Consider the following 24,722-nt stretch of genomic DNA (forward strand, 5'->3'; position numbering starts at 1 on the left):
AGTATTTGAAAAATAATGTGTTTTTTGAACATTAAAGCATGTCAACATATTCTGTTACACCAAATACACAAAATGATGATCTTTAAAAAAGCATCATATGACCCCTTTAACACATAAAATGGTAATTAATGAATAACTTAATACCACACAACAACTTAATATCACTCTTACTATTTTATATATATAAAACACGCCCCTACCCCAAAAGGGTCTCGCCCCTACTTTGATAGCTCCGCCCCACACATACGTATGCAACCCAGGCAATGATTAGTGCCGTGAAACAAAGCAAAACCAATGTTATACCGTGTCTAAACCGGACGCGAGCGGTGCGGCGCGACAAATTACTATAGAATTCTTTATAATCAGTGATGCTGTCTACACCATATATATATATATATATACACATATCGTCATATACATATATATATATATATACACACATAGGTCTCGGTCTGTATCGCGTATCTTGTCAGTGTCTGCGCTTGCTTGGCCATTTGCTGTGGAGAAAATAAAGAAAGTGTGTCCAACTGAATTAATTTAGTATTTTGTTAGACGAGTATAAAAAAGCTTAGTTTACCGCGGCAGCCGTCGCGTGATGGCCTCCTCGTGGTAAGACCGAAGAGTGTATGTGTGTGTGTAGTTGTACATACACATACTGTATGTAGTTGTTTTTTTTGGTGTTTGGCTTAGTGTTATGTTAGAACCATTATTATACTCTTATACCTTTTGTTCTTTAATATTTTTTAATTGTTTTAGCTTTATTTTTTGCTTTTCATTTAAATGTTAAGTTTTGACATTTTGTTGTATGCATTTGTCATTTTTATCAGAGCTCGTTGACACGCTGATTGGTGGAATGTTGTCATTAAGTGGCAGTATATATGCGTGTAGGTAGACGTCCCATTTCCGACATGCTGCTCCTGTTTAGATTGGACAAGCCTAACGCCCACAACATCCATGCCTGTCACTCTCCGCTCCCACTCTGGCCACAAGGCCTCACAGACATGAAAAATACCCTTTTGCGCCCCCTGTCAGCCAATAGATCAAGACTGATTGACATCTTGTTTAAATGAGTTATAGAGCAGTCCCGCAGCATTGATCAGCAGATGTAAAAACCACTAATCAATAGCTAGTCATGGTGAAGAGTACGATGAGGGGTTTTTTCCCCCAGATTTACCAGTTCCTCTAAGGTCTCTAAGGTCACTCTGAAGCCATAACAACTACTTAAACCATCAATCACATATTGATCGCCTGTTAAAAGCCCACAGCCAACATCACCCATCGTCTTTCTCTGCCCTAATCCCAGATAGGTTGGTCTCATGGACATACATATGATATATGTCAGCCACAAACAGATTTATCAGCCAATCAGTGACCTGTCTATGCTTTATGTAAGCCAATCAAAATGATTTATCAAGCCATTACTGCGTAGTTATGCATAAGATGTCGTACTACTGATGTCATATACGTATATGTGTATATATGTGTATGGTCAGACTGGTCACTAGTGGGGTGGCTATAATTACACAGAAAATAAAGTATTTAATTTTTTTATTTGGATTGCTTTTATTTTTCTATTATTAATTTTAATTTAACATTTTTAAGATTTAATTATTAGATTTTCATCCATTTATGAACCCCCTGCTTAGGTCAAAATTCAATCTAAATTAATCAAAAAGTAGTCAGATTATATCACTTAAAATGTGTACTGCAATAACTTCATGTAATTTGTATTCATATAAATATCGGTATGTAATGAAAACATTTGTAGACAATAAGTAATGTTTTTAAAAAAATATACGATCACAAAAAAATTGCAAGTGTGAGTGTATCTTAAACTACATGTTTTTATATGAACAATAAATTACAATGAACGAACCTTGTACACAAAAAAATACACAAAACCTGCTTTATTTCGAAACAGACATGTCAGAATGTAATAAGTTGCCATTTAAGCGAATCAGTGGTTGATTTGGTAATGAAGCTGATTCAAACCGGTAACTCCTTAGTTAACGATTCATTAAAATAACCAGCTCATGAAAATCATTTGCTTGTAAACCAGATTACTCTAATCGTGATGTGTATTTGCATGCATCACACGAAGACAACTGTAGAAAGACATTTCTTGCTATTATTTTCAGTACACCATCTTTTCCTGTCACCACATTCAATTGCAGACTGCAAACACATCTGTGGTTTTGGTGTGGAGCTGTTGATTCATCAGCTGCGGCGCTCAAAGCAGTACAGGAAACGGTGTGAATGGTCCAAATCAATTGTATAAACATATATAATCAATGGTATTATATACAATAATATTGTAGCTCTGAGTACCAGATATGAAAATATCCGGACTAATCTCTTTGTTAAAGGGAACGAGGGAGCTAATTAGGAACCTGCACATAGATTGTCTACTAGTTTTCATGATCGCACTTCATCAGTCTATTTACATCAGTTATATTCAGAAAATAAGGTGTGAGAGGCAAATCATCCCCTTACAGTATTTTTTTTTACCCTGCTAACCATGCTCCTTATCTTCTAGGTTAAAAACAGAGTGTAATTTTTTTCTTTCCCAAATGCATGACATGCAGTGAGAGGAACTGACATCTTAACACAATAAAAGAGCAAAATAAACAGAATAACCATCATCGTTATAATTATCTACTGCCCTGAGGCTCAACTATGAATTATTCATTTAGTAGTTAATTAAATGCATGTGTGAGGCATGCAGTGACGGTGCGTCGCAGGGACGTAACATTGATATGTGACATTAAGGAAATAAATCTTTGTTTCCTGCAATCACACCCAACAGTCAGCTCCAAGTAGGAAGGGAAATCTGAATTATTATCATTGTTCAGAATTGTATTCTCATACAATAGCGCAGAATATTTATGACTACCAAGTTTCATATCTTTGCAGAATAAGCCAAGCTATTCGGGTCTTGATTGCTAATATTATGGAAAAATTGTGGTCTATTACAGCCAGACAAAAGGTCACATGGGCCTCTTTTCATAGTTTAATGCTTTGGTTTAGTCTTCACCACACATATATGACATAACATCACCTCACCCAGTCCACAGTGTCCAATACCATAACTCAGAAATACTACCATTAGTCACTACTTTTATATTGTCCTTATTAAAAGAGAGTGTATGTGAATAGAGAGCCTATTACGTTCTGACGTGTGCATGTGTGCGTGTGTCCAAGACCACTAATATCACAGTCTGGTCTGTACTGTAATAACATTACACTCCATTCACTTTATTATTACACATTACAGGGATTGTGGTCGGATTCTTTTTGCCCTAATGACATTTGGTGGGTTTACTAATCAGTCTCTAGGGAAGATTGTGTCTCCAGACTACTCTGATCCTCTAGTATCTGCATGCACACACGCACTCGGCCCGTTAAACAGGATAGATAACACTACGTTCATGCAGCATAGGTACAAATCATGCCATCAACAACATCAAGAATCTTGCATCAGACCAGCTGAAGCATTAAAACTCTCCTGTGGAGTTTCAGGCTGCTTTCAAAATACAAGCTGAATTCTGGAATTAAGTGAGGAATTCTAAAAAAAAAAGATCCACATTTAGCAAAATGTGCAATATGCACTATAGCACAGGGTTGTTCAAAACTCAAAATTAAAGAATTAGCTTCCTTTCAATTCAAGAGTGTGAATGAGAACTGAATTGGCCACAATCCACATTGATTTTGAAAGGAATTTGAATCAGAATGAAAGGAAGATGAAATTAGTGAATTGCAATACAAAGAAATTCAAAACATGCAATGCATTCTGGGAAATGAAATGTTCTTTTACCTCTATCGATCACAGTAGTTCTTAACCAAAGAGCAGAGGCAGACTGGGGGTGAGGCCTCAAGATGACTTCAAATTATTTAAAATATGAAAAAACAAACATTAAAATCAGCTAAAACAACTCAAATGTTTTCTTATTTTAATTCACTGAACAAGGGTCTTGAAAAACTTGGATGCACGAGGAAGCCTAATTTTAAAAGTATGATTTCTAGACCTTGACAAGTCATTTAAATTAATAAAATCTTTATGCTCCATAGGCATTTTTATAATGAATATAGTATATTTTAATGCCAAGTTATACCAAGCTTTAAAATATTTTATTGAAAAAGAAACTATGAGTTTATAAGAAAAATATTCTTATACTTACTATATTCTTCTACTTATCCAATAAATCATAAAGAACATAAGAACATTCAACTCTCTGTAATCTTGCAGTTTAATTTACAGAAGCTAGGAGTGCCTGACCAAACACTGTTGTGGACAGTGGGGGGGCCTTGGAGTCAAAAAGGCTGAAAAAACACAGATCTATCAGGACTACTTCATTCTTCAAATTAAACATTTTCCCGAAAAGTATTTCAATTTTTAGTATACTACAGTTACATGAATGTATTTGAATTTCAATTTTAAAAAATTTGAATTTCAATTTTTTTATTTGCAATTAAACGCATTATTTTTGCTACCTCAATTCAAATTCAATTTAAACCCATAAGTAGAATTACAATTTAAAAGGCATTCTCAATTAATTTCCTAATAGTGCACAACCATGCTGGGTTCTATAAACTGCAAAGTGCCCAACTTGCCCTTCCATATCCGGTGCTGCTTAACCTGATCAGCTGTGATTTTCAACATATTTTTCTTGACTGGACAGCTAAAAGTTCAGACTTTAATTAAAAATGCAAAACAACAACCTTAGTATGGTGATAACTGAACGCCACTTGCTGAATGAAAAAAGATGAGGTCAAGTGACAATAATGCACACGATACGATATTTATAGTTACATAATACACAGTTCTGCATGCAATTTTTTTAAAATAGTAAGCAGTACACAAAATATACTGCACGTTATGCAGTAAACCAGCATTCTGTTCCAAAAATTGTGCATTTCATGCCAGACACTACAATTTCACTGCCGGTGAGTCTGGAATGGTTTAGTTTGTTTGCAGCGCTCCTTCACACCTTCCACAGTAACCACATCGCATACCTTTATTAAGAACACATGTGTCACTAATGAACGTGAAGGTGTTAGATGATAATTGCAGCTCCGAAAAAAAATTTAAAAAGGATGTTGCAGTCAATTCTCTCTTACATATACCTCAAGGACCTACATAAATATTTGCTATAACAAAACAAGTCTCCACATGAGCACAAATGTATCTTGCCATGAACAATTGAAGACACGAACACATAGAGGGCAACAAGCTCAAGGTTGTGCACCCTGGGGGCTCTTGGGTGGGTTTGAGGCTCAAGACGGCTAATGTTCTTGGCACTAAATCTTCATTACTGATTCCACCAACACACAATCACAGCCCTCGGTCCAGCTGGGTCTCCCGTACCGACAGACTGGCAGACTTTAAGATGCCCAGGTGGCACAGGAAGCCCTGGAACTACGCCTAGACGAGCGGACACATGCAAATACACACATTAACAACGCAGTGAATATAATACATTTTGCACACAAACACAGACAAAAGCGTCGCTCCACCTTTGCGCAATTAGTGTGGCACACATTGCTCAAGGCACAGGAGGAAATTAGTTTTTTTGCTAGGTGCAGGGAAGATGGGGGAAAAGAGGGAGGGATGAGGAAGGAGAGAGAGGAGGGGAGCGGGGTTCAGGAGGATTAGGTAGGTGGTGGGGGTTATGCATGGAAGAGGAAATATAATGCATGGTGTGGGAGTATGTACTCAGTAAGGTAATCACCTGGCACCCATATAAAAAAAAAAAAAACTCCGGTTCCCACACACTCTCCTCACACGTTCCTGTCTCCATCTAGCGCTCACGCTACCTGGCCCTCACGTCGCACCTCTCGCACTGTCACGCCTAATTACAGGGAAAAGCGGGATGATGACAAAGCAAAATGCATTATAAAAGCGAGCTGTGCTTAAACAGGCTAATTAACTACTGTCAGCCGCCTTTTCCACATGCGACAAAGCAGCGGGTTTAATGGGATTTAATTAAAATTTATCAAAAGGCAGTTCATTACAATCACTCTGTTTCCACATTATGAATCATACAGATTTCTACAAATAAATGTGTCATGGGAAGGATGCGCAGTTATTTATGAACCGTAATACTGGCACACTGCGCAGAGGAACTCCAAATCCGAGGTTGTGAGATTCTAGGTTAGGACTACAACTGTCAGACTATCTAACACATCTTGCCCTCGCCGGTAAATGATCTTCTGGGTTAGCAGAATACGTATGAGGTCTTACGCTCACTATCTCTGCAACTCAGATGTTCAATCCCAAATCTTGCGGAAGTCAGAACATGCTTTAAATCCACTTTTGAAGGAACAGATCATGCTAAATTCTGCCGTTATTTACGTACCCTCATGTTCAGTGCTGGTGTCATGAATTGAGTCCGCCTTAGATCCCATAGAGTAGATGTCTGTAATGCCTGACCAAACAAAAAAACTCAATGTGTATAAAAACATATCATTTGCATTGGTTATTTTTTATTGGGATAGTTTACCTAAAAATTATTTCATTTACTCACCCTCTAGTTGTTCCAAACCTGGATGAGTTTCTTTCTTCTGTTCAACATAAAAATATATTTTGAAGAATGTCTATTTTCCAGGTTTTCTAATCAGGCACTGAATAGAGTATGCATTACAAGTTAATTATGTTTTATACACCATAAAAGTAGCATATTGCATTCCCACCCTAAGTTAGGACCATTTTGAAAAGACAGTGTAAGATGCAGGGCTACACAAATATGTACACTAAATTAAGGGAAAAAACTATTCTGTAGACAAGTGAGAATAAGTTGAGATTTGTTTGGCACATGCTACTCACCGGCTCATTTCATATTCTGCTGAAATGAGGAAATGTCTGCTGGCCTTGCGCAGAGGACCCTGATGTTCAGCTTACTTTGGCAGTCTTAGGGTGCACAGCCTGAGGCTTTGGAGGCCCCTGGCAATCCGAGGTCCTGGGGCGTTGGGCCTACTGGCTCTATCCATAATCCAGCCTTGCAAATGTTGTTTCAAATCTGTATGACTTTCTTTCTGCAGTGGAACACAAAAGGAGATGTTTTAAAGAATGTTTTTTTCCATACAATGAAAGCGCATTGTGACCATGAACTGGCAAGCTTTAAAAAGGGCCAAAAACACTATAAAGGTAGTTCATACAGCTTGTACAAGCATTGTTTGTTTTAGATATATTGAAAAGAGAAGTGTCACCAAAGAAAAATCGCACCAAATCATAGTTACTGTTAAAAGGAACACTATGTAACTTTTGCCGCTCCAGAGGTTAATAAAAAAAAAAAGAGCATGCGTCTTGTGGAAAAACAATGTAGCTGAAGCTTCTTCTCTCGGTTTATGAATATGATGAATCACGCAGGTCTTGGCCACTCCATAGTGGTTAGCGTCCCACTCGGTCTAAAATAGAATATAGACACTTATTATGTACTCGCTCATTATATCATTATATTTTGTACATTTTAAACAAAAAAAACAGTTACATAGTGTACCTTTAACTAAAATTAAAACTATTAAAAATTGTTCTCATTAACTGAAGTAAAGCCGAAATAAAATAAAATAAAAGATAAATACTATATGTAAATTTAAACTCAATAAATAAATTAAAATTTAAACTAAATAAATAATACTGCTTAATATTTGTAAAGGTCATTTAAAGTCTTACTTGTGCACTTAATGCTTTTAATATTATAAAATGTTCATATTATAAAGCCACTCTGAGGCTATTCTGTAATGTGAAGGTGCTTTATAAATAACTGAATTAAATGAAATAAGTTGAAGTTGACGAACTAAAATGACTAAAAATGAAATAAAAATAAAGCTAAATAGATTTTTTTTTTTATAATAAAAATGATAAAACCACATAACAAAATGACTAGAACCTAAACTAAACTTAAAATGAAAACTGTAAATATACAAATAAAAGCTAATTCAAAATACTAATCAATTCTATAACAGTACACAAAAAAATTAAAACAACGCTTGGCCAAAAAGCGCTCAAGTAAAAGTTGAGAAATAGCCTATAGTTTTTTGGGTTAACTATTCCTTTACATGTTTCTGAGTTATCCCACACCACATTTCAGCATCCGACTAATTACTTTGACACACAACTCTTGTAGAATCTGAAAAACACTTTTATCCACTCCTTAACAAAACATAAATATACCAATAAAGTGAAAGCAGCGAGCAAGTAATGACTGAGTTTGAGTCAGTAATGGCCGTCCTAATGAAAAGTATTGGCTGGGGAAGAGAAAGGAAAAGTCATTAGTGTTTTTCACAAGAAAGAATGGAGGGAGGGCTTGACATTTGACAGTCTCCTCTCTGTCTTACACTCTCCCTCTGTCCTGTTGTATCCTGATAGCAGATGGATACTGCATGACAACAAGGTTATGAGGTCACAACCACACAGGGGGGCATGTGTGTGCGCGTGCACGTGTGTGTGTGTTCCCTGCCAGTCCAGTACATGGATGAATGTGAGCATTACATGTGTCAGCAGACGGGTGACAGCACGGCATTCATTAATAAAAACAAAAAGAGTTTAGCTCCAGTAGTGCAGAAGAGGGGCTCGAAAAGGGGTGCAGGGAAAACTGGGAGGGATATGTTTCACAGACAGGCCTGAGTGTTCAATACTGACACGGTTGTGAGCTTTCTCTATCACTCTCTCGCTCCTTTTCTTGCTCCCTGACAGAGCCAACAAAGAGCTCACACTCCAGTCTATGCTGAGGTAAGCCAGATCATAATGAAGCTGAGGTCTCAAAGGGGATTCCCTTGTGTGGCGGCAAAACTCAGTGTGTGAGTGTGTGTGTAGCTACACACTATGAAAGTATGTACCCCTGAATATTATGTCTCCAGAAGTGCATTCAAACATCTTGGAGTGTTTAGTAGCAATCCTCTCCCTCCGTCTCCCATCTGTCTGTTCACTGCTGAAATGACCAAGTTTTCCTATCAGGCTGCTTAACTTACAAGTCTACCTAGGTCAATGAGCTTCTTTCAAGGCTATACTAGCCCACCAGCTAGATCAGCACTAAAACAAGAATGAAAATTAATTAAAGTGATAGGTCACCCAAAAAATAACATTTTGTCATCGTTTATTTACTCTTCTGTTTTTGTCTATATAATGAAAGCCAATGGCTGCACAATTACAATTACACAATGTATACAATTTACATAAATATATGCATTGCATGTTTTATATTGTGATGTGCAGCACTGTGCTTTTACACGTGGTAACCTTCAAAACTGTAATGAAAAAAATGCTTATAAACAGTTGAAAAGGTTGAAAGTTTAATGTTATAGCTACATGAGATGGAGACAGAGAGACACATTATACTGTTCAGGGACCCGCCTGCATAGCCCCAGACCCTCGCAGACTGAAATCCTGAAAAAGATGGTGGACGAGAGACCCACCTTCAAGCATTGTTTGGAGAGAGAGAGGGAGGGAGGGAGAGAGAGGAGGAGGAGATGGAGTGACTGAAATCACAAATGAAAAGAGGAGGGGGTGTTACACAGAGACCACCTGTTTTGTTAAAGAAACAAAAAAAAACATGTTTTGAACTGATGAATGAAACAAAAACATTTCCCAAAAATGATTTATTATTAGTGGGGATTTATAATTAGTGGGCTTGGGGATTTTAACAAATCCATAACTATACGCATTAAACTCTAGCGTGTAATTCCATTTGTGCTACAGACATGACTACATGCGCTATGTTGAGGAGAGGTGTGCTATTACTTTTCTAATCAATCTAATGATTTTCACCTGGAAGAGAATAAAACAAGCAAAAACATCCCATAGACTTACACCACAAGAAGGATGTGAGTCAAATCTAAGGCTAGAATACATAAGGTAATTTATGCCTGCTCTGACCCACCTCAGCTTCTAGTATAACTGTATACAGTGTACAAACTGCTGTGTAAAAAGCATTTACTGTACCACCTCTGAGCAGCATTAAACTGTCTGTGCCACCTTTGCATTTGGCAATAAGGCCTTAGGTATGGGCTCTGTTGACCAGAAAGGAATTACCTCTAGAAGTGCCCTAACAACCACACAGCAATGTACTGGCAACCACCCAGAGCCAACCAGTGATTGGTTGCATAAACTTGCTTAAACTACACGCCGCATGTATCTGACCAAAAATACAGTAACGTATATCAAAATATTATTTCAGATTTCATAACATTTTAAAATGTCATTTATTCCTGTAATGGCAGAGCTGAATTTTCAGCAGTCATTACTCCAGAATCCAGTCTTCAGTGTCACATGATCCTTCAGAAATTATTCTAAAATGTTGATGTTGTGCTCAAGAATCATTTCTTATTATTATCAATGTTGAAAAGAGTTGTGCAGCTTAATACTTTTGTGCAAACTCTGATACATTATTTTTCATGATTCTTTGATGAACAAAGTAAAAAAAAAAAAAAACAGCATTTATTTGAAATTTTGTTACATTATAAATGTCAAGCACAAACTTTTGAACTGTATTGTAGATCTATGCCAAGAAATGATCAGGATTTATTTTTATTGTCCAAAACCCCACTTGGCCTAAGGCGTTTCCAAACTATTGGACTGCGCTTTCTGTTAGTCAGTGTTTTTGTGTGTAAAAGTGTGAGGATTGAGATCCATATGTAATCTGTTGAGGTTGGAGACCTTAAGGCTGCCAGTGGCATATATGGAGGAAATTCTAGGTTCAGTTTAGCTAGGTTGAAGAGATTTAGGGCCTGCCCAACACGGGGCCTTAAAGTGAATCACATCATACATTCCTGGATGGTAGACTACACATACACATCTGGCTTCTGCCACATCGATCGATAAAACCAAGTGTGTGTGTGAGAGGATTGAAAAGAATATCACCAAACTGCCCCCATATCTCCAAAAACACACTTTTTGACGCAAAGCGTGATGGAACACCTTTGTCTGTCTGTGGCCCAGCAGCACAACCTGGACACACACACACACACACATTCCTTCTCTGAATGCAGCATTTGGCAGTATTTGAGGCTGACACCGCTGATGTCATTTGCAGCAATGAGTCATTGGGCCCACACTCCTGCTGTGTGTACTGGGCACCTCACACACACACACACACACACACACGTCTCGAACCAAGCATGGGCCCATCTTTTTGCTTCCCTTTGCATCGGAAGTCATTTATTTATGACTGTGCCCAGACAAAACAAATATCCCTCTTCTCTTTTCTCCTCTTCTTTAAATTTACATTTTTCTCTCTTTTCTCACTGTCTCTCCGTCCCCCTCGCCGGTTTAGCAAGCTAGCACAACTCATTCGCCCTCTGGACACACTCTATTCTGCCACTCTATTGTCGATCCGACAGCCTTTGTTGTATGGAGAAAAAGAGACCCCCGCCGTTCTTTCTCTCTCACACACACACAAAAAGAGAGTAAGTGGGTGAGTAAGGGAGGTGGCAGATTCATTTGTACTTTTTTCCTCTTTTCTGGGCTGAAAGAGCGAGTGAGGGTGGGGAGATGAGGGGACGCAGGGCAGCTATTCTGCTGCTGAAGGACTCTTGTCAATTGGGGAATTTTTGAGAAAACTTTTCAAATTGAATTTTGAGGCTTTTTGGGGGTCCATTATTGTCACATTGTTTGGGAGACAATAAGCGTTTGCGCATATCCATGAAGCTATCAATTTTGTCTTGTTTTCCTGTGACATCTTTTTCAATGTTAACGAAACACCATAGAACACTTTTTCCTTTGAGACTAGAAAAATAAATGAAGAAATCCCTTCAGAAGGCCGTATTGATTTTTGTTGTTGTGCTATCTCAAGGTGTTGAAGTGTTAAAGCAGGGTGAGACTGACCTCAGGTCACTGGGCATCAAAACAGGTTGTGAAGCCGAGAGATGGACGGTTGGTTTAGAAACAACATGCTGAGTGGACGCTCTAGAGACAGTCTTTCTGTGCAACCTGAAAGATACACGACAACAGGGTTTAGAAACAGTCAAACTTTAAGTGAACATACAAACTGACAGAAGTTTAACAAAGTTATTCTGTTAGCGTCACAATCCCCTTAAAACATTTAGTTTCCTACGATCACTGAACCACAGATGCATCCGTTGTGAGGAAAGTTTAAAAAAAGAAATAAAAATAGTGAAAATAAACATCATTTGCAACCCATTTTACTTCCATAACGTGATGCATTTCTGAAAAATAAATAAATAAATACAATAAAAAAAATATAATGAAAAACTACCATTCCAAAATTTGGAGTCAGTAAGAAGTCTCATGCTCATCAAGGCTATATTTAATTGATCAAAAACACAGAAATAAATCATTAATATTGTAAAATATTATTGCAACTTAAAATAACTGCTTAATTTTAAATATATTTTAAAATATAATTTATTCCTGTGATGACAAAGGTGAATTTTCAGCAGCCATTACTTCAGTTTTCAGTGTCACATGACCCTAATATGCTGATTGAAGCTGCTTTGATACAATCTATATAAAGGTGACTTGACTTGATTTGATGCTCAAGAAACATGTCTTACAGCATTATCACTGTTGAAAACTGCTTTTTGTGGAACATGTGACTTCTTTTAGGATTGTTTGATGAATAGAAGTTCAAAAGAACTGCATTTTTTTTTTTTACGGGAAAAAATGTGTTCTATCCATCGAGAATTGATTGGACCTTGAAAAGTGGGTGTTTAATACCAGAATGTTAGGTACAAATTTGCAGTAGATTTTTGTGAGGATTACATTTTTGTCTCAGGCATCAGGCCGTATTTATTTGAGCCTCTACCAACTGGGAACCAAGATGGTGGGGAATGAAGGTCAAGCTCACCCTCGAGAACATCTTGATGTATCCCAATCACTTTATTTGTGATTATTGCTGTAGCCTTTACATTTACACAAATATAAGCAATCTACAGTGTATTCAACCTACATGTTTTGTCAGCTCTGGGACTCAAACCTATGACTTTGGCATTGCTAGCACCATGCTCTACTGTTTGAGCTCCAGAAATGCTTTAGGTTGTAAGTAACTAGTTTTAAATTACAGCTTGGTAAGATTGTAAAAAGGCTGAATGACCTACAACAGCAGCCTCAAACAATGTCTAACTTGTAGCTAAATAGCGGCCTTGGCAGACAAAAAGAAAAGTTGTTTTAAAGGCGGAGCTAGTTTGATGAAAGTTTGATTATGAAGAACAAACATTTTACTTCTTTAGCACGATGTGCATAATTGTTCAAAATAAGACCAGAAACTTGCGTTAAGAAAGTAATACGCCAATTTTGATTTCTCCTCGACTCGAATAACATAAGCAACCAAAGTATCAAAGATGAAAGAAACACTCTAGATATAATGTGAATGAATGATGGACGAGATCATGGGACCACCATGCAATTTTCTGTGTGAATATCCGAGGGCAAACGATTACCCATAACTCACAGCGATGTTTTCAGATGCTATCATATAGATCTAAGGTTTTGTGAGAGCGTGCGGTTTGTGAATAAAGTGGAAGGGAGAACATGAGACTGTGTGGGTGTATGAACTGTATTGTATGGGATATTCGGCTGGTATGGTATCATGTTAATAAATTAATCATCTGAAATGAACACCCTCTGACTCTCTCTCTCTCTCTCCAGTTCTGTTGCTTTATCAGCTTCATTTTTACCAGCCAGCTACACTTGTCATCGGACCCATTATTAACTGTAGCAGTTTGTTTTTCTCTCTCCTACAACATAAAGAATGCAAGGCTTGAACAAGAGAGGGAGGAGAACATGTCGAAAGAGGGAGAAGAAAGAAATTCAGACGGAGTGAGAGAGTGAATGTCCCTGTCAGAGATCAGAGCTGTGGTGGCTGTGAGACCAAAAGAGAGATTAAGCAGAGGGGGTTCCTGGTGACGACTTAAAGACCCGTCTTTTCACCAGTCACTTCCAGTCAACGCTGCCTACAGGTGCAATCAGAGACAGAAAGAGAGTGAGACACTTGACTTTCAGCCCTCACCTTTCCTCACCTCAGCCTTTAGAAAAGAAACGCAGGGGAGGTGGCCTGTACTTCATTCTCCTCTCCCTCTTGTTTCTCTCTATCGCTCCCTCTCTCATTTTGCACATTTGATATGCAGATGACTGACCAGCTTTTCAAATGGCCAAATTGCAGGCGGCCAGGAAACGATATCTCGCTCTCTCTGACCTTCAGGAGGGTCCCCATAGCAATGCCGTCTTAAGGCTCCTGTGGCGACAATCAAGTCAATCGCGCCGTTCTTTAGGATTTTTAGCCTTGCCGCCAAAACCTGTTCAAATCTGATTATAGATTATCTCCTAATTGATTTCACTCTAGGCCAAAGTTTTTTCTTTCTTTTTTAATAACACAACAGAAACTGTGCTCCTCTACTTCACAGAAAAGCACAGCTGTGATCAGGAAGAAAGCAGTTTCTGTGTATTCATGGTAGGCTATATTAAAAAGACTTGAAGCATAAATTATGGTAAATATCTGTAAATGTTTTTTTGTTTGTTTTTTTTACAAATAATTATTATACACACGCCCACACACAAACAAACATTAATTTATTTAATTATTATACTATTAAAAGAATGTTAAAAGACTTATGCCATAACATTTATCTCACGCCACAATACTCTACTCACATTAATGGGGCAATGATTTTTTTTGCGAGGTCAAATCCTTGTACTTCCGAGTCTTCGACTCAAAGCGAAGAGGGACAGCTTAAAGGGATAGTTCACCCAAAAATGAAAATTTGATGTTTATCTGCTTACCCACAGGGCATCCAAGATGTAGGTGACTTTGTTTCTTCAGTAGAACACAAACTGAGATTTTTAAGTCAAACCGTTGCAGTATGTCAGTCCTATAATGTCAGTGGATGGGAATCACGACTTTGAGAGTCATAAAACATACATCCATATTGATGAAATATATAGAATATAAAATATAAATGTATTACATATGATAGATAGGTTAAAAATTTATCTTGGTGGGATTTCAAACCAATTTTTTTTTAAAGTGGATGGCAAGCTGCAGGCCACAGGTTCATGATGAAATGTCAATGCATTAAATGAATAAAACGTAATAAAATGTCTATTATTTATCCAAATATATCATATTTATACGATCAAAATTGAACACTTGCACAATTTTATCACAAAATATATTTTTTCCAAATAATGTGAAGATGTTATAAAATTCATAACCTTTTAATGAATGGTTAGCATTATTTAAAATTCTGGGGTACTTAAAAAGGGTTTAAAATTTCTTTTTGAATGCAGATTGGAAGTATTTGTTGCACTTTTTTAAGTTAATCATATATTTAATTTAGGTCCTATGAGTTCAACTGGGGAGAAAAACATTCTCAGAGACAGCAATGATTTTAAATGGAGATTAAAAGAAGACTTTTGCTTTAGCTTTTATGACCTCAAACATGTCTTATTAAAATCTTACCAAACATAATTATCTATAAAATCCATTCATTTTATCACACATTTTATCACTAAATTCTTGCAAAACCTAATCATCTACGTAATCCACGTGAATTCTATCTCTCTATTGACTGTACATCAACAATTGTCTAATTTACTGAGGTTTCATTTTTAACCAAGGAAACTGTAGGTGAAAAATCTGACACACAGTTGAGAAATTCCCTGAGCAAGCCATGGGCAATAAAATGCTCTTCTGGGTCATTAAAGGTGTACAAGCACATTTTAGAAAAATGATTACGCAATAAAGATGACCGCAGAAGCCTAGAAGGACATTTTTAAAGTGTTCTTCTTTCTCTCCCATGTGTTCTAGAACCTTCTCCTTCCCACCTAAATCACATTACACCAATGAGAGGATTGTTGCATGACTTAAGCGTTCCCAGGCCAATAATACGGCCGTCGCCTCTGCATCACCTGTAACTGTGTGGAAACCTCATGGGGACAATCAGTACCAGATTTCGCGAGTTTTCATAAAAATGAAATTGTTGCCAAAAGGCAATGGTTGCTTTGGCAACTGAATGGCATTACGGAAAACGTACAGAAGGATCTAAAGGAAAGCAATAAAAGAGAAAGTGAGATACAGTCCTGAATAACTAATAAGACAAAAGGTATTTCTGTGCACTTAAAGAAAACATTCATTTCTTAACTGGCAATGGATGGTGACTGTAAAAGCCAGTGTTTACTTTAGAGAAGATGAAATACCAAGAAAAAGAGATTGATGGTGGAGTGGGAAGAAAAATAAAGAACATTAAATGGTTTCTCTATGTCATTCAGTTGCACGTTCAGTGGAAGTCCACAAAACTCAATGCATTTGAAAATTAAATACACACACAGTAAAGAAACTCCAAGAATACACTGTAAAGTTTTTTTTTTGTGTGTGTGTGTGTTTTTTAATCAACATTTCTTCAAAGGAATGTATTAGTTGTGTAACCCTTTTAAAGGCATGTATGCAGGAGGGAAAACAAGAGAGGGATCGTGAGGGAGAAAGATGGAGGGATGGACACGGAAAAGAAAACCGCACACACAAACATGGTGGTCTACAAACGTCTGAACACATAACTGGAGAGGAATGGAGGTCTTTAAAGTGGCCGCCACCCGCTGGCTATTGGCACAGAGAAACACGTACACACAACTGAAGCGTTCTCTAAAAAATACACACTTTGTGGTTCGTCCCCGCTTGTGTCTGCGTACCGAATACTGGTCCCAGCATTCGTGGCGAAAGCAAGTGCACAAAGAACCGCTCGATGTGAAAGACAGAAGATGGACCTTTCTGAGGCCAGATGTTCGATAAATGAGACCTAAAAAGGGAGAATGGTGAGCAGAGAGAGTTTGTGTCTTCTCGTGTGTCCTCTGTGATCCGAACGCAACAGTACACCCTCTGTGTTGGTCCATCTTTGAACGATGTCCACGTGTGTTTCGGACATATGCACACCTGCACGCACACACACGTATCCAAGTCCATGTGCACAAGGTCAGAGACATGGCTTACGCTGATTGTTTTAGTAAATGCAACAGAATTTGAACCGAAATCAAACGCTTAAATATGTATGAAACAGCCCACGAATACAACAGCGCCGAACAAACGTAACACCTCCACATTCTAGGCAACTTGATATTGAAGTAACAAAATCCAAATTTGCGTGTAAGAAGAAAACATCAATGTGACAGGAAAACAATGTCATGTTTCTTTTTTCTCACAGTCTCGATGCACCAGAGTGATACAAAACGAAATGCTTTTGAGAGACAAATATTGAAGCTTTCTAGGCAGATTGAAAACAGTAACAGATTGTTCAAGTCCCAACGTCAGTCACAAATCACATCTGCAAAATAAGACCACCAACATATTTGGGTATGAATGGCTTGTTATTATGTGCGTGTATGCGGTGTATTTCTTAGCGATAACGTTCTTTTACACTCATACAAAACACACTGTTACAATGGTAGTGAAACAAAACACAATTTGAACTCCTAAGGCCAGAAACATATTCTTTGCAAGTATGTGGACGCTAATGTTTGGTCAACACATTGCAAGTGCAAGAACTAATGTGACTTGCTAAGTTTAGTTGATTTTTTTTTTGGAATAGTATACTAGCTTACTACTTTTGCTACGGCGCCCTGCACATTATATGTGGAGGGGAAAACGACCAAAGATTAATAGTCATTCCCTAGTTTTTCTTAAAAAATGTCCACAATTGGTTAAAATTTAAATAAAATGAGGGAACAAATGAATAAACTGTGGAAACAAATAAGATTTCTTTTTTTTTTCCACCACATCTCACGTGTGGGTCTTCTTACTTATTATTTATTTGCTACTAGGTAAAGTTAAGTGTTTCCGGAACAGCACACTAGTATACTATTCTTACTATGGAGCCTCGCACATGACATGCAGGAAAAAAATAGATAAAATGGCCACCAATTAGTAATTTGTTCTCATAACTTATTTATTTGTGAACACCTTTTGTTAATTGGTTCCCTCGTTTCAGTTTAATAGTGGCCATGTTGTACTAATTTGTTCCCTCGCCCTCATTAAAACAACAGAGTGAATTAATGAAACCAGGCCACAAATTAAGAACTTGTGGGAACGAATTCTTCATTTGTGGCAACAATATCTTGTTTTTCCCCCACATGTCATGTATGGAGCTCTGTAATTACTATTTCTGCCATTTAGCTAATTTTCCTCTGCTAATTAGCTAAAGCTAGTCAAAGGCTGTATTCGTAATAGTATACTAGTTTATTAGTATGCCGTTTTAAATTCAACCTTTGAATAGCTTTAGCTAACATTTCAAAACAGCATAAGTTAGAAATAGTACATACTATATGACAGACATTTTAAAAGTAGTATCCTACTCCAAATTCAGCCATTGACTAACAGCAGCTAACTAGCTTTGTAAGATTCTTTCCCAAACTGTTGATCTGCCATGTCAGAGAAAACTGACCATACAAGATTACAGTTTATGCTAATATGTGCTGAGAATGCAACTGAGTTCTGACACAAGCGTTTACGATCACATACTTGTATAGAGTATATTTCAGGCCTAAAAGAAAGGTTTTCATTGGCACTAACAGAGATACACACACACACAGCTAGTTACAAGGCTGCATGATTGAATGTGTGTGTGTGTGTGTGTTTGTGAGAGAGAGAGAGAGAGAGAGAGAGAGAGAGAAAAAACAACGCTAATCATGGCATTTGTTGAGGTAACCAGCATATATGCCCAATCAGAATGGCTTTTGATTGTGTTTTGGAGCTACATGTGCATGTGTGTGTGTGTGTGATGAAAATCTCTACAAGAGCTTTTCTGTGTGCCATGGCCATCAAGTCATTCTCCGTCTGTGTGCGTGTGAACATGTCTACTAAATTGAGACGTGTCCGATACTCAAGAATCTGAAATGAGTCTAGAAATATTTCCACTTCACTTCATGTGAACAAAAAAGAGCAGTGTGTCTTTAAAGAGTAATTCTGTGTCCATCTATCTGTTGTCCATCTGAGAGAATGAGTTTCTTTCTTCCCCTCATCTGTCTCTTTGCACCTCAGAAGACCATTGGGCCCAAATCTGCCTCTTCCACAGCTTCAGACGAGTTTATTGAAAACCTTTCCATCCCTCTCTCTCTTCTCCTTCAATCAGCTTTCGACTTTCCTTCTCTCCCCCCACCTCCCCCTCCCCTATTTTTTTTTTCTTTTAATGTGTGATTCTTCCATAGTTTCACAGTCTTACTAGAAGTTTCCTCGCTCGTGCGTTTGCTTTCCCAAAAGGCGGTGTTCGCATTCTTTTCTTTTTATTTCACCCCCATCCAATTCTTCCCTCCTTTCTGTCCCCCCCCCCCCCCCCACTATAAAAATATATGTGTAGAGCGGAGGAGACTCCTGGGAAAGAGGAAAATGAGGGGGAACCAAACACACTCCGTTTCTGCAACAGAATGAAAGCATTAAATTAATTTACAACTCAAAAAGGGGAAGAAACAAGGTCAGCATGTCATAAAAAAATAGGAAAAAATTAGGCCTAGCAAACTGTAACTTTACATGAAAAGAAAATCTAAAAATTATTTTACTGAGTATTCATATATAATTATAATCTATGTGTTGAAAGCGATAAAAAACCTTTTTTGATGTTCGCTCATATTTTTGTGTTTTGGTTTTAAAACAGTCTAACAAACACACGCGCCCATGCTCACGCTAACAGTTTACTCAAACACACACTCATCCATACACAAAAACACTCGCAAGTTGTACTGAAGCACGCCGGTCGCAACGTGTGCGACAGCAGTGTCGGAATATTTATCCTACACACTCACAAAATACACACGTTATTAAAATATACAAGATTCTCCACGCCACTACAAATCCAATCAAACACATGGGTCCTAGATCACGTGACTGCAGCCCTGTGTGACGACTGGCTGAATCAATGGCCCCTCCCCCTTTCGAAGGAGTTTAACACAAACTAGACTGCTATTTGCGAGTAAATGTAGCATTCGAAGTCAAAGTTGTCTTTGTAGGTTTGGACAGGTTGAGTTTTCTTTTCTTTTTTTGTGTGTTTATAGTCTCAGTTTTTCAAGTACATCAGAAAAAGTTTTGATGCTTGTGCTCCAGAATGCCCCCCAAAAAAGGAGTTCATGTTTTTTTCAGTTGGCTGATTCACTCCAGGAGGTCTTCTCTAGCTTTAAGAATTTTCCCCCATGTGGGATGTCAGAGAGAGGGAGGCCCTCACATCAGGACATTCTCTCTCCAACAAAAGGCCGAAGTTGGGTGAGTTTGCGAAGAATGGTAACACACACACACACACACAGACACACTCGACCATGAACGGTCAGTGTGTCGGAGAAATGCGTGTGAAGGTAAAAGGATCTGATCTATTGGGGTGCAGACTGTGGGGGTGGGATTTAGGTCGTTGTTTAAGGTCGGTGTGGTGTGGTCTTAGCAGATGTTGTCGGTAAGGTTGTCTCCGGTTCTCATACTTTATAGTAGATGTTGGCGGGACTTTGAGGGGGCATCTCCTGTACAATGTAGACCGGATGGCCGTAATCCCCGCTCACTTTCTCGTAGTGCGGGCAGTAGGCGGAGTCAGAAGTCCGCAACGGGATGATGATGTCGCTAGGCTCCGAGCCGTTGTTGTTGCCGCCTCCTACACCCCCGACGCAGCCACGTTTGGGCGAGGTCAGGGAGGAGAGGGAGAGGGGAGGGTGGTGTGATTCAGAATGCTTGGCGTGTCGTCGTCGGTAGCACACCACGCAGATCACAGCAGTTACGAGCAGTAGGAAAGCTGAACCGCCTGCTGCACCTGCGATAACAGCGATGTTGGAGGGGGGGAGAGGGCCATTTTCTCCACCAGGACCTCTAGGGGGAATTCTGGGATGTGTGTTGTTTCCAGCACCTGCAAAACAGAGAAAAATTTGATCAATTCAACAGATATATAAAGACCTGCTCCATCATTTTGAGTCATTTTGACTCAAATATATTTATTTCAAGATTTCAAGAAAATAAAATAAAATAATTAAATATGTAATAATTCAATGATTATTTCAACATCATAATAATAATTGTTGAGACAATGGCCTCTTTTTCAGACTTTTTTTTTTTAGGAGTTTAGGAGATTTATTCTAACATACACTACCGATCAAATGTCTGGGGTCAGTATGTTTTTTTAATATAATAATTATAATAATATTTCCCAATATTACTGTTTTACTGTATTTTGATTACACACATACACACACACACACACACACACACATGCACATATATCTAATAAGCTATGGATATTGAATGACTTTCAGCAATGCAGCAATCTGTCACACCATATTAAAGAGTGACAAAACAAAATTTATTGTTTGAATTTTGTAATAAACTGGGCAATATGAAGGCTACAAATTCATCAAAAATAACAGTCAAAATTCTAGTTTTTCTTGCTTATAATCACATTTCTCCACAAACAGCTCACCGTGATATCTGCCAAAATTATAGAGTGTGTCACATATTGCTTCTTTGAACAAACTTTGACATTAGATTAGTTTGCATAAGTCCCCTAAATTGATGTCCCTTGGCTAAACAGTTTTCTAAACTTCAGTGCTTTTAGTCAGGGAAACTTTTCTGGATTGCATGTGGTGATGACACCCATTAGTGAGATGACCACCTTTAACTTGTTCCTGTATTGGAGCGCAGACTCAGAGAAGTGCCCTCTGACACTTACATGAGTATCAGTCTGATGTAGCGGGTTCATTAGCGCTGCCACATCCTGCCCTCTAGTATCTCCTTCCTCTGTCTACCTCGTCATCTGATGGGCTAGTTAATGACTTTAACCAATCAAATGGAACAAATTAAACGGGGCCAGTCATCTAACCCTTTGATTGGCTTGTTCATGTCCTTAACAGATCAGACCGAACCAATTAGAGTCCTCCGTGTTCACTCAAACTGTCAGAAATCTGAATAAAATTTGGAGGATTTTGTAAAGTACTGGACTTTTCTCTGAACTCGCTGACCAGTGACTCACATCACAATGAGTCAAGGTGGATTAGGTTTCCGCAAACATGCATGCTTTGGCACAGGCGTAAAACACGCAGTGTAAACCTGTGGTCAGCCACTGCAGTCTGGCAATGGAGATGTGAACCGCAATCATCAGACCGTTAAGTTGAAAAATAAAGATGAGAGGATGAGTATTTAGACACAGCATTAAGACCTGTTCACAACAAGTACGAAACGGTTCAGTGACAAAGCTCAGACAAAAGGTCTATTCACAATGAGAGTAAATTGGAAAAACCTTCCATAATCAGGCAAAATTTATTCCCCAGTATGAATAGTTTCATAGATCCATCCATGCTGAATATTTGGCCTCTGTGTGAATTCGCCTTTAAAGTGCTTGCAGTTGAGGCCACACCATGAATTATTCTTAATATAGCAACTTTTTTTGCTGCTGGAAGTTGTTTATCATTCTTTTTTTATTACCATAAAAGCTGTTAAACACTCAGAGGACACACCAAGGAGCAGCAGCTCTAAATGTTCTCCTCTGTATTAATAAAACATAATAAATAAAAAAAAATGTACACATGGAAATATGAGCTGTGGTTTATGCTCTGCAGCTTTAAACACTGGAATCATGTATTTAGCCTCTTCTATGAACAACAGCTGAGAGTGCATTTTAATAGATGTGGGATCTATGAGGCTATATTAGTAATTTATCTTTACATAACGGGATTATGGCGTGTGGGAGGCATTTCGCAGGGGAAATGAAAGCCAATCTAAACACTGTGGCTTGATTGGGCTCTTTAAGACGAGGAACCTGAGGAAGTACAAAACAACACATGTGCTAGATAACCACCACATGGTCATTCTCAAAGGTGGACTGCCTTATTATTCAAGTCTTTATAGGTTATTAAAGGGGCAGTTCACCCAAAAAACGGAAATCTAAAACTTGTAGGACTTTCTTTCTTGTGTGGAGCACAGAAGGAGATGTTGTGCACAATGTCTCAGCTGCTGTTTTGACACATGTAGATGAAAGTAGTCCATATGATTGTGTCGTAATATATTTAAGTCTTCTGAAGCAATATGATAGCTTTGAGTGAGCAACGGATTGTTATTTGAGTGAGTTTTACAATGTAAATCTTGCTCTCTGTCCACCATCATGTTTGGTTGTGCATTATGTAAAACCAAGGGTGTTTGGTGACATCAAATTTGCTTGAAATGGCAACTGAAATAACATTTTTTTAAAGAATAATTACTTGATACAGTCACTTCTGGCTTCTTGATTGTAACATTTGAAACATTTTCTGTAAAGCACAATAAATATTGTGAAAAGTGCTTTACAAATAAATGTAAATTGAACTGAATCAAACTTAAATTTTGGTGTTCACACAAACCTTCTGTATGGCTTCAGAAGGCTTGAAATATAACTGTTTTATGGACTACTTTCATTATACTTTTTGACAGCCTGTAGTCACTGTATACTTCTGGCGTATGTAAACAGACAGTTTGAAGATTTATCAAAATATTTATCAAAATTGTGTGTTCTGCAGAATAAAAAATTGTTGATAACACAAACTATAAACAGATTGGAAAGGTACAACAGATTTGATTACACACACACATTAAATACAAGACATGGAACAAATGACCATTGTGCCTACTTAGCCGGACATAGCTGATGTTTCAGTGTGTGTGTGTATATGTGTGTGTGCAGTTGTGATCTCTACGGGAGACAATGAGAGCCCCTGCCGAGCACAGGAACAGTCAGAAATACAGGGATCTGACTGCAGGCACTCTCAATTGGCCCATCATTATTCTTGACACAATTCCTCTCGTTTTCCTTCCTCAATTCTCTCTCTGTCCCTCACTCCTTTCCTCCACCTCCTCCTTCGCTCCGTGTCTCTATGACTGTCCGTGTTATTGTGCTCGTAATGACCTGCAGCCCCCCCAAACCCACCTACACCCTCCACCACTCCAACTGATGACAGCCAGACAGCCAGTCAGATAGATAGATAGACAGACAGACAGCCAGTCAGATAGATAGACAGACAGACAGTCAGATAGATAGACAGACAGACAGACAGTCAGTCACTCAGACAGATAGACAGACAGCCAGTCAGATAGACAGACAGACAGACAGCCAGTCAGATAGATAGACAGACAGACAGTCAGTCAGATAGACAGACAGACAGACAGTCAGTCAGATAGATAGACAGACAGACAGTCAGTCAGATAGATAGACAGACAGACAGTCAGTCAGATAGATAGACAGACAGACAGTCAGTCAGATAGATAGACAGACAGACAGTCAGTCAGATAGATAGACAGACAGACAGTCAGACAGATAGACAGACAGACAGACAGACAGACAGACAATCAATCAATCAACATTTATTTATATAGCACATTTAAAACAACACAAGTTGACCAAAGTGCTTTACATGTCTAAAAATTACTCAAACAAACACAATACACACAATATCCATCACTGATCAATGTCCCAAACGATAGGGGCAACTGTATGCCACAGAGTAAAGGTGTGTTTTCAACACTGATTTAAAACAGTCAAATGAGTCACATGATCTAATGTGCAATGGAAGACTATTCCAAAGACATGGGACTGCCACAGAGAAGACAGGGGCTGCCTGTCAGACAGACAGACAGTCAGATAAATAGACAGACAGACAGACAGTATTTTAGTGCTGTGTTCAACACCATAGACCATGGCAAACTCATAGATCGATTACAAAACTATACAGGTATTCAAGGACAGGCTTTAAGATGGTTTAGATCCTACCTGTCCGATCGCTACCATTTTGTTCA

General features: G+C 38.3%; 1 protein-coding gene across 1 annotated transcript in view; it reads right to left on the bottom strand.

Moving 5' to 3' along the window:
• Positions 1–19,301: 19,301 nt before the first annotated feature.
• Positions 19,302–24,722, bottom strand: part of efnb3b (ephrin-B3b) — a 79,759-nt gene continuing 74,338 nt past the window's right edge. Inside the window, exon 5 of the mRNA XM_016504239.1 lies at positions 19,302–20,814. Coding sequence (XP_016359725.1) covers positions 20,393–20,814 — 422 coding nt within the window. The 3' untranslated portion in view covers positions 19,302–20,392. The remainder of the gene's footprint in view (positions 20,815–24,722) is intronic.

This window comes from Sinocyclocheilus anshuiensis, unplaced genomic scaffold, assembly GCF_001515605.1.
Source record: "Sinocyclocheilus anshuiensis isolate Anshui unplaced genomic scaffold, SAMN03320099.WGS_v1.1 scaffold318, whole genome shotgun sequence".
In the NCBI taxonomy this organism is placed as follows: Eukaryota; Metazoa; Chordata; class Actinopteri; order Cypriniformes; family Cyprinidae; genus Sinocyclocheilus; species Sinocyclocheilus anshuiensis.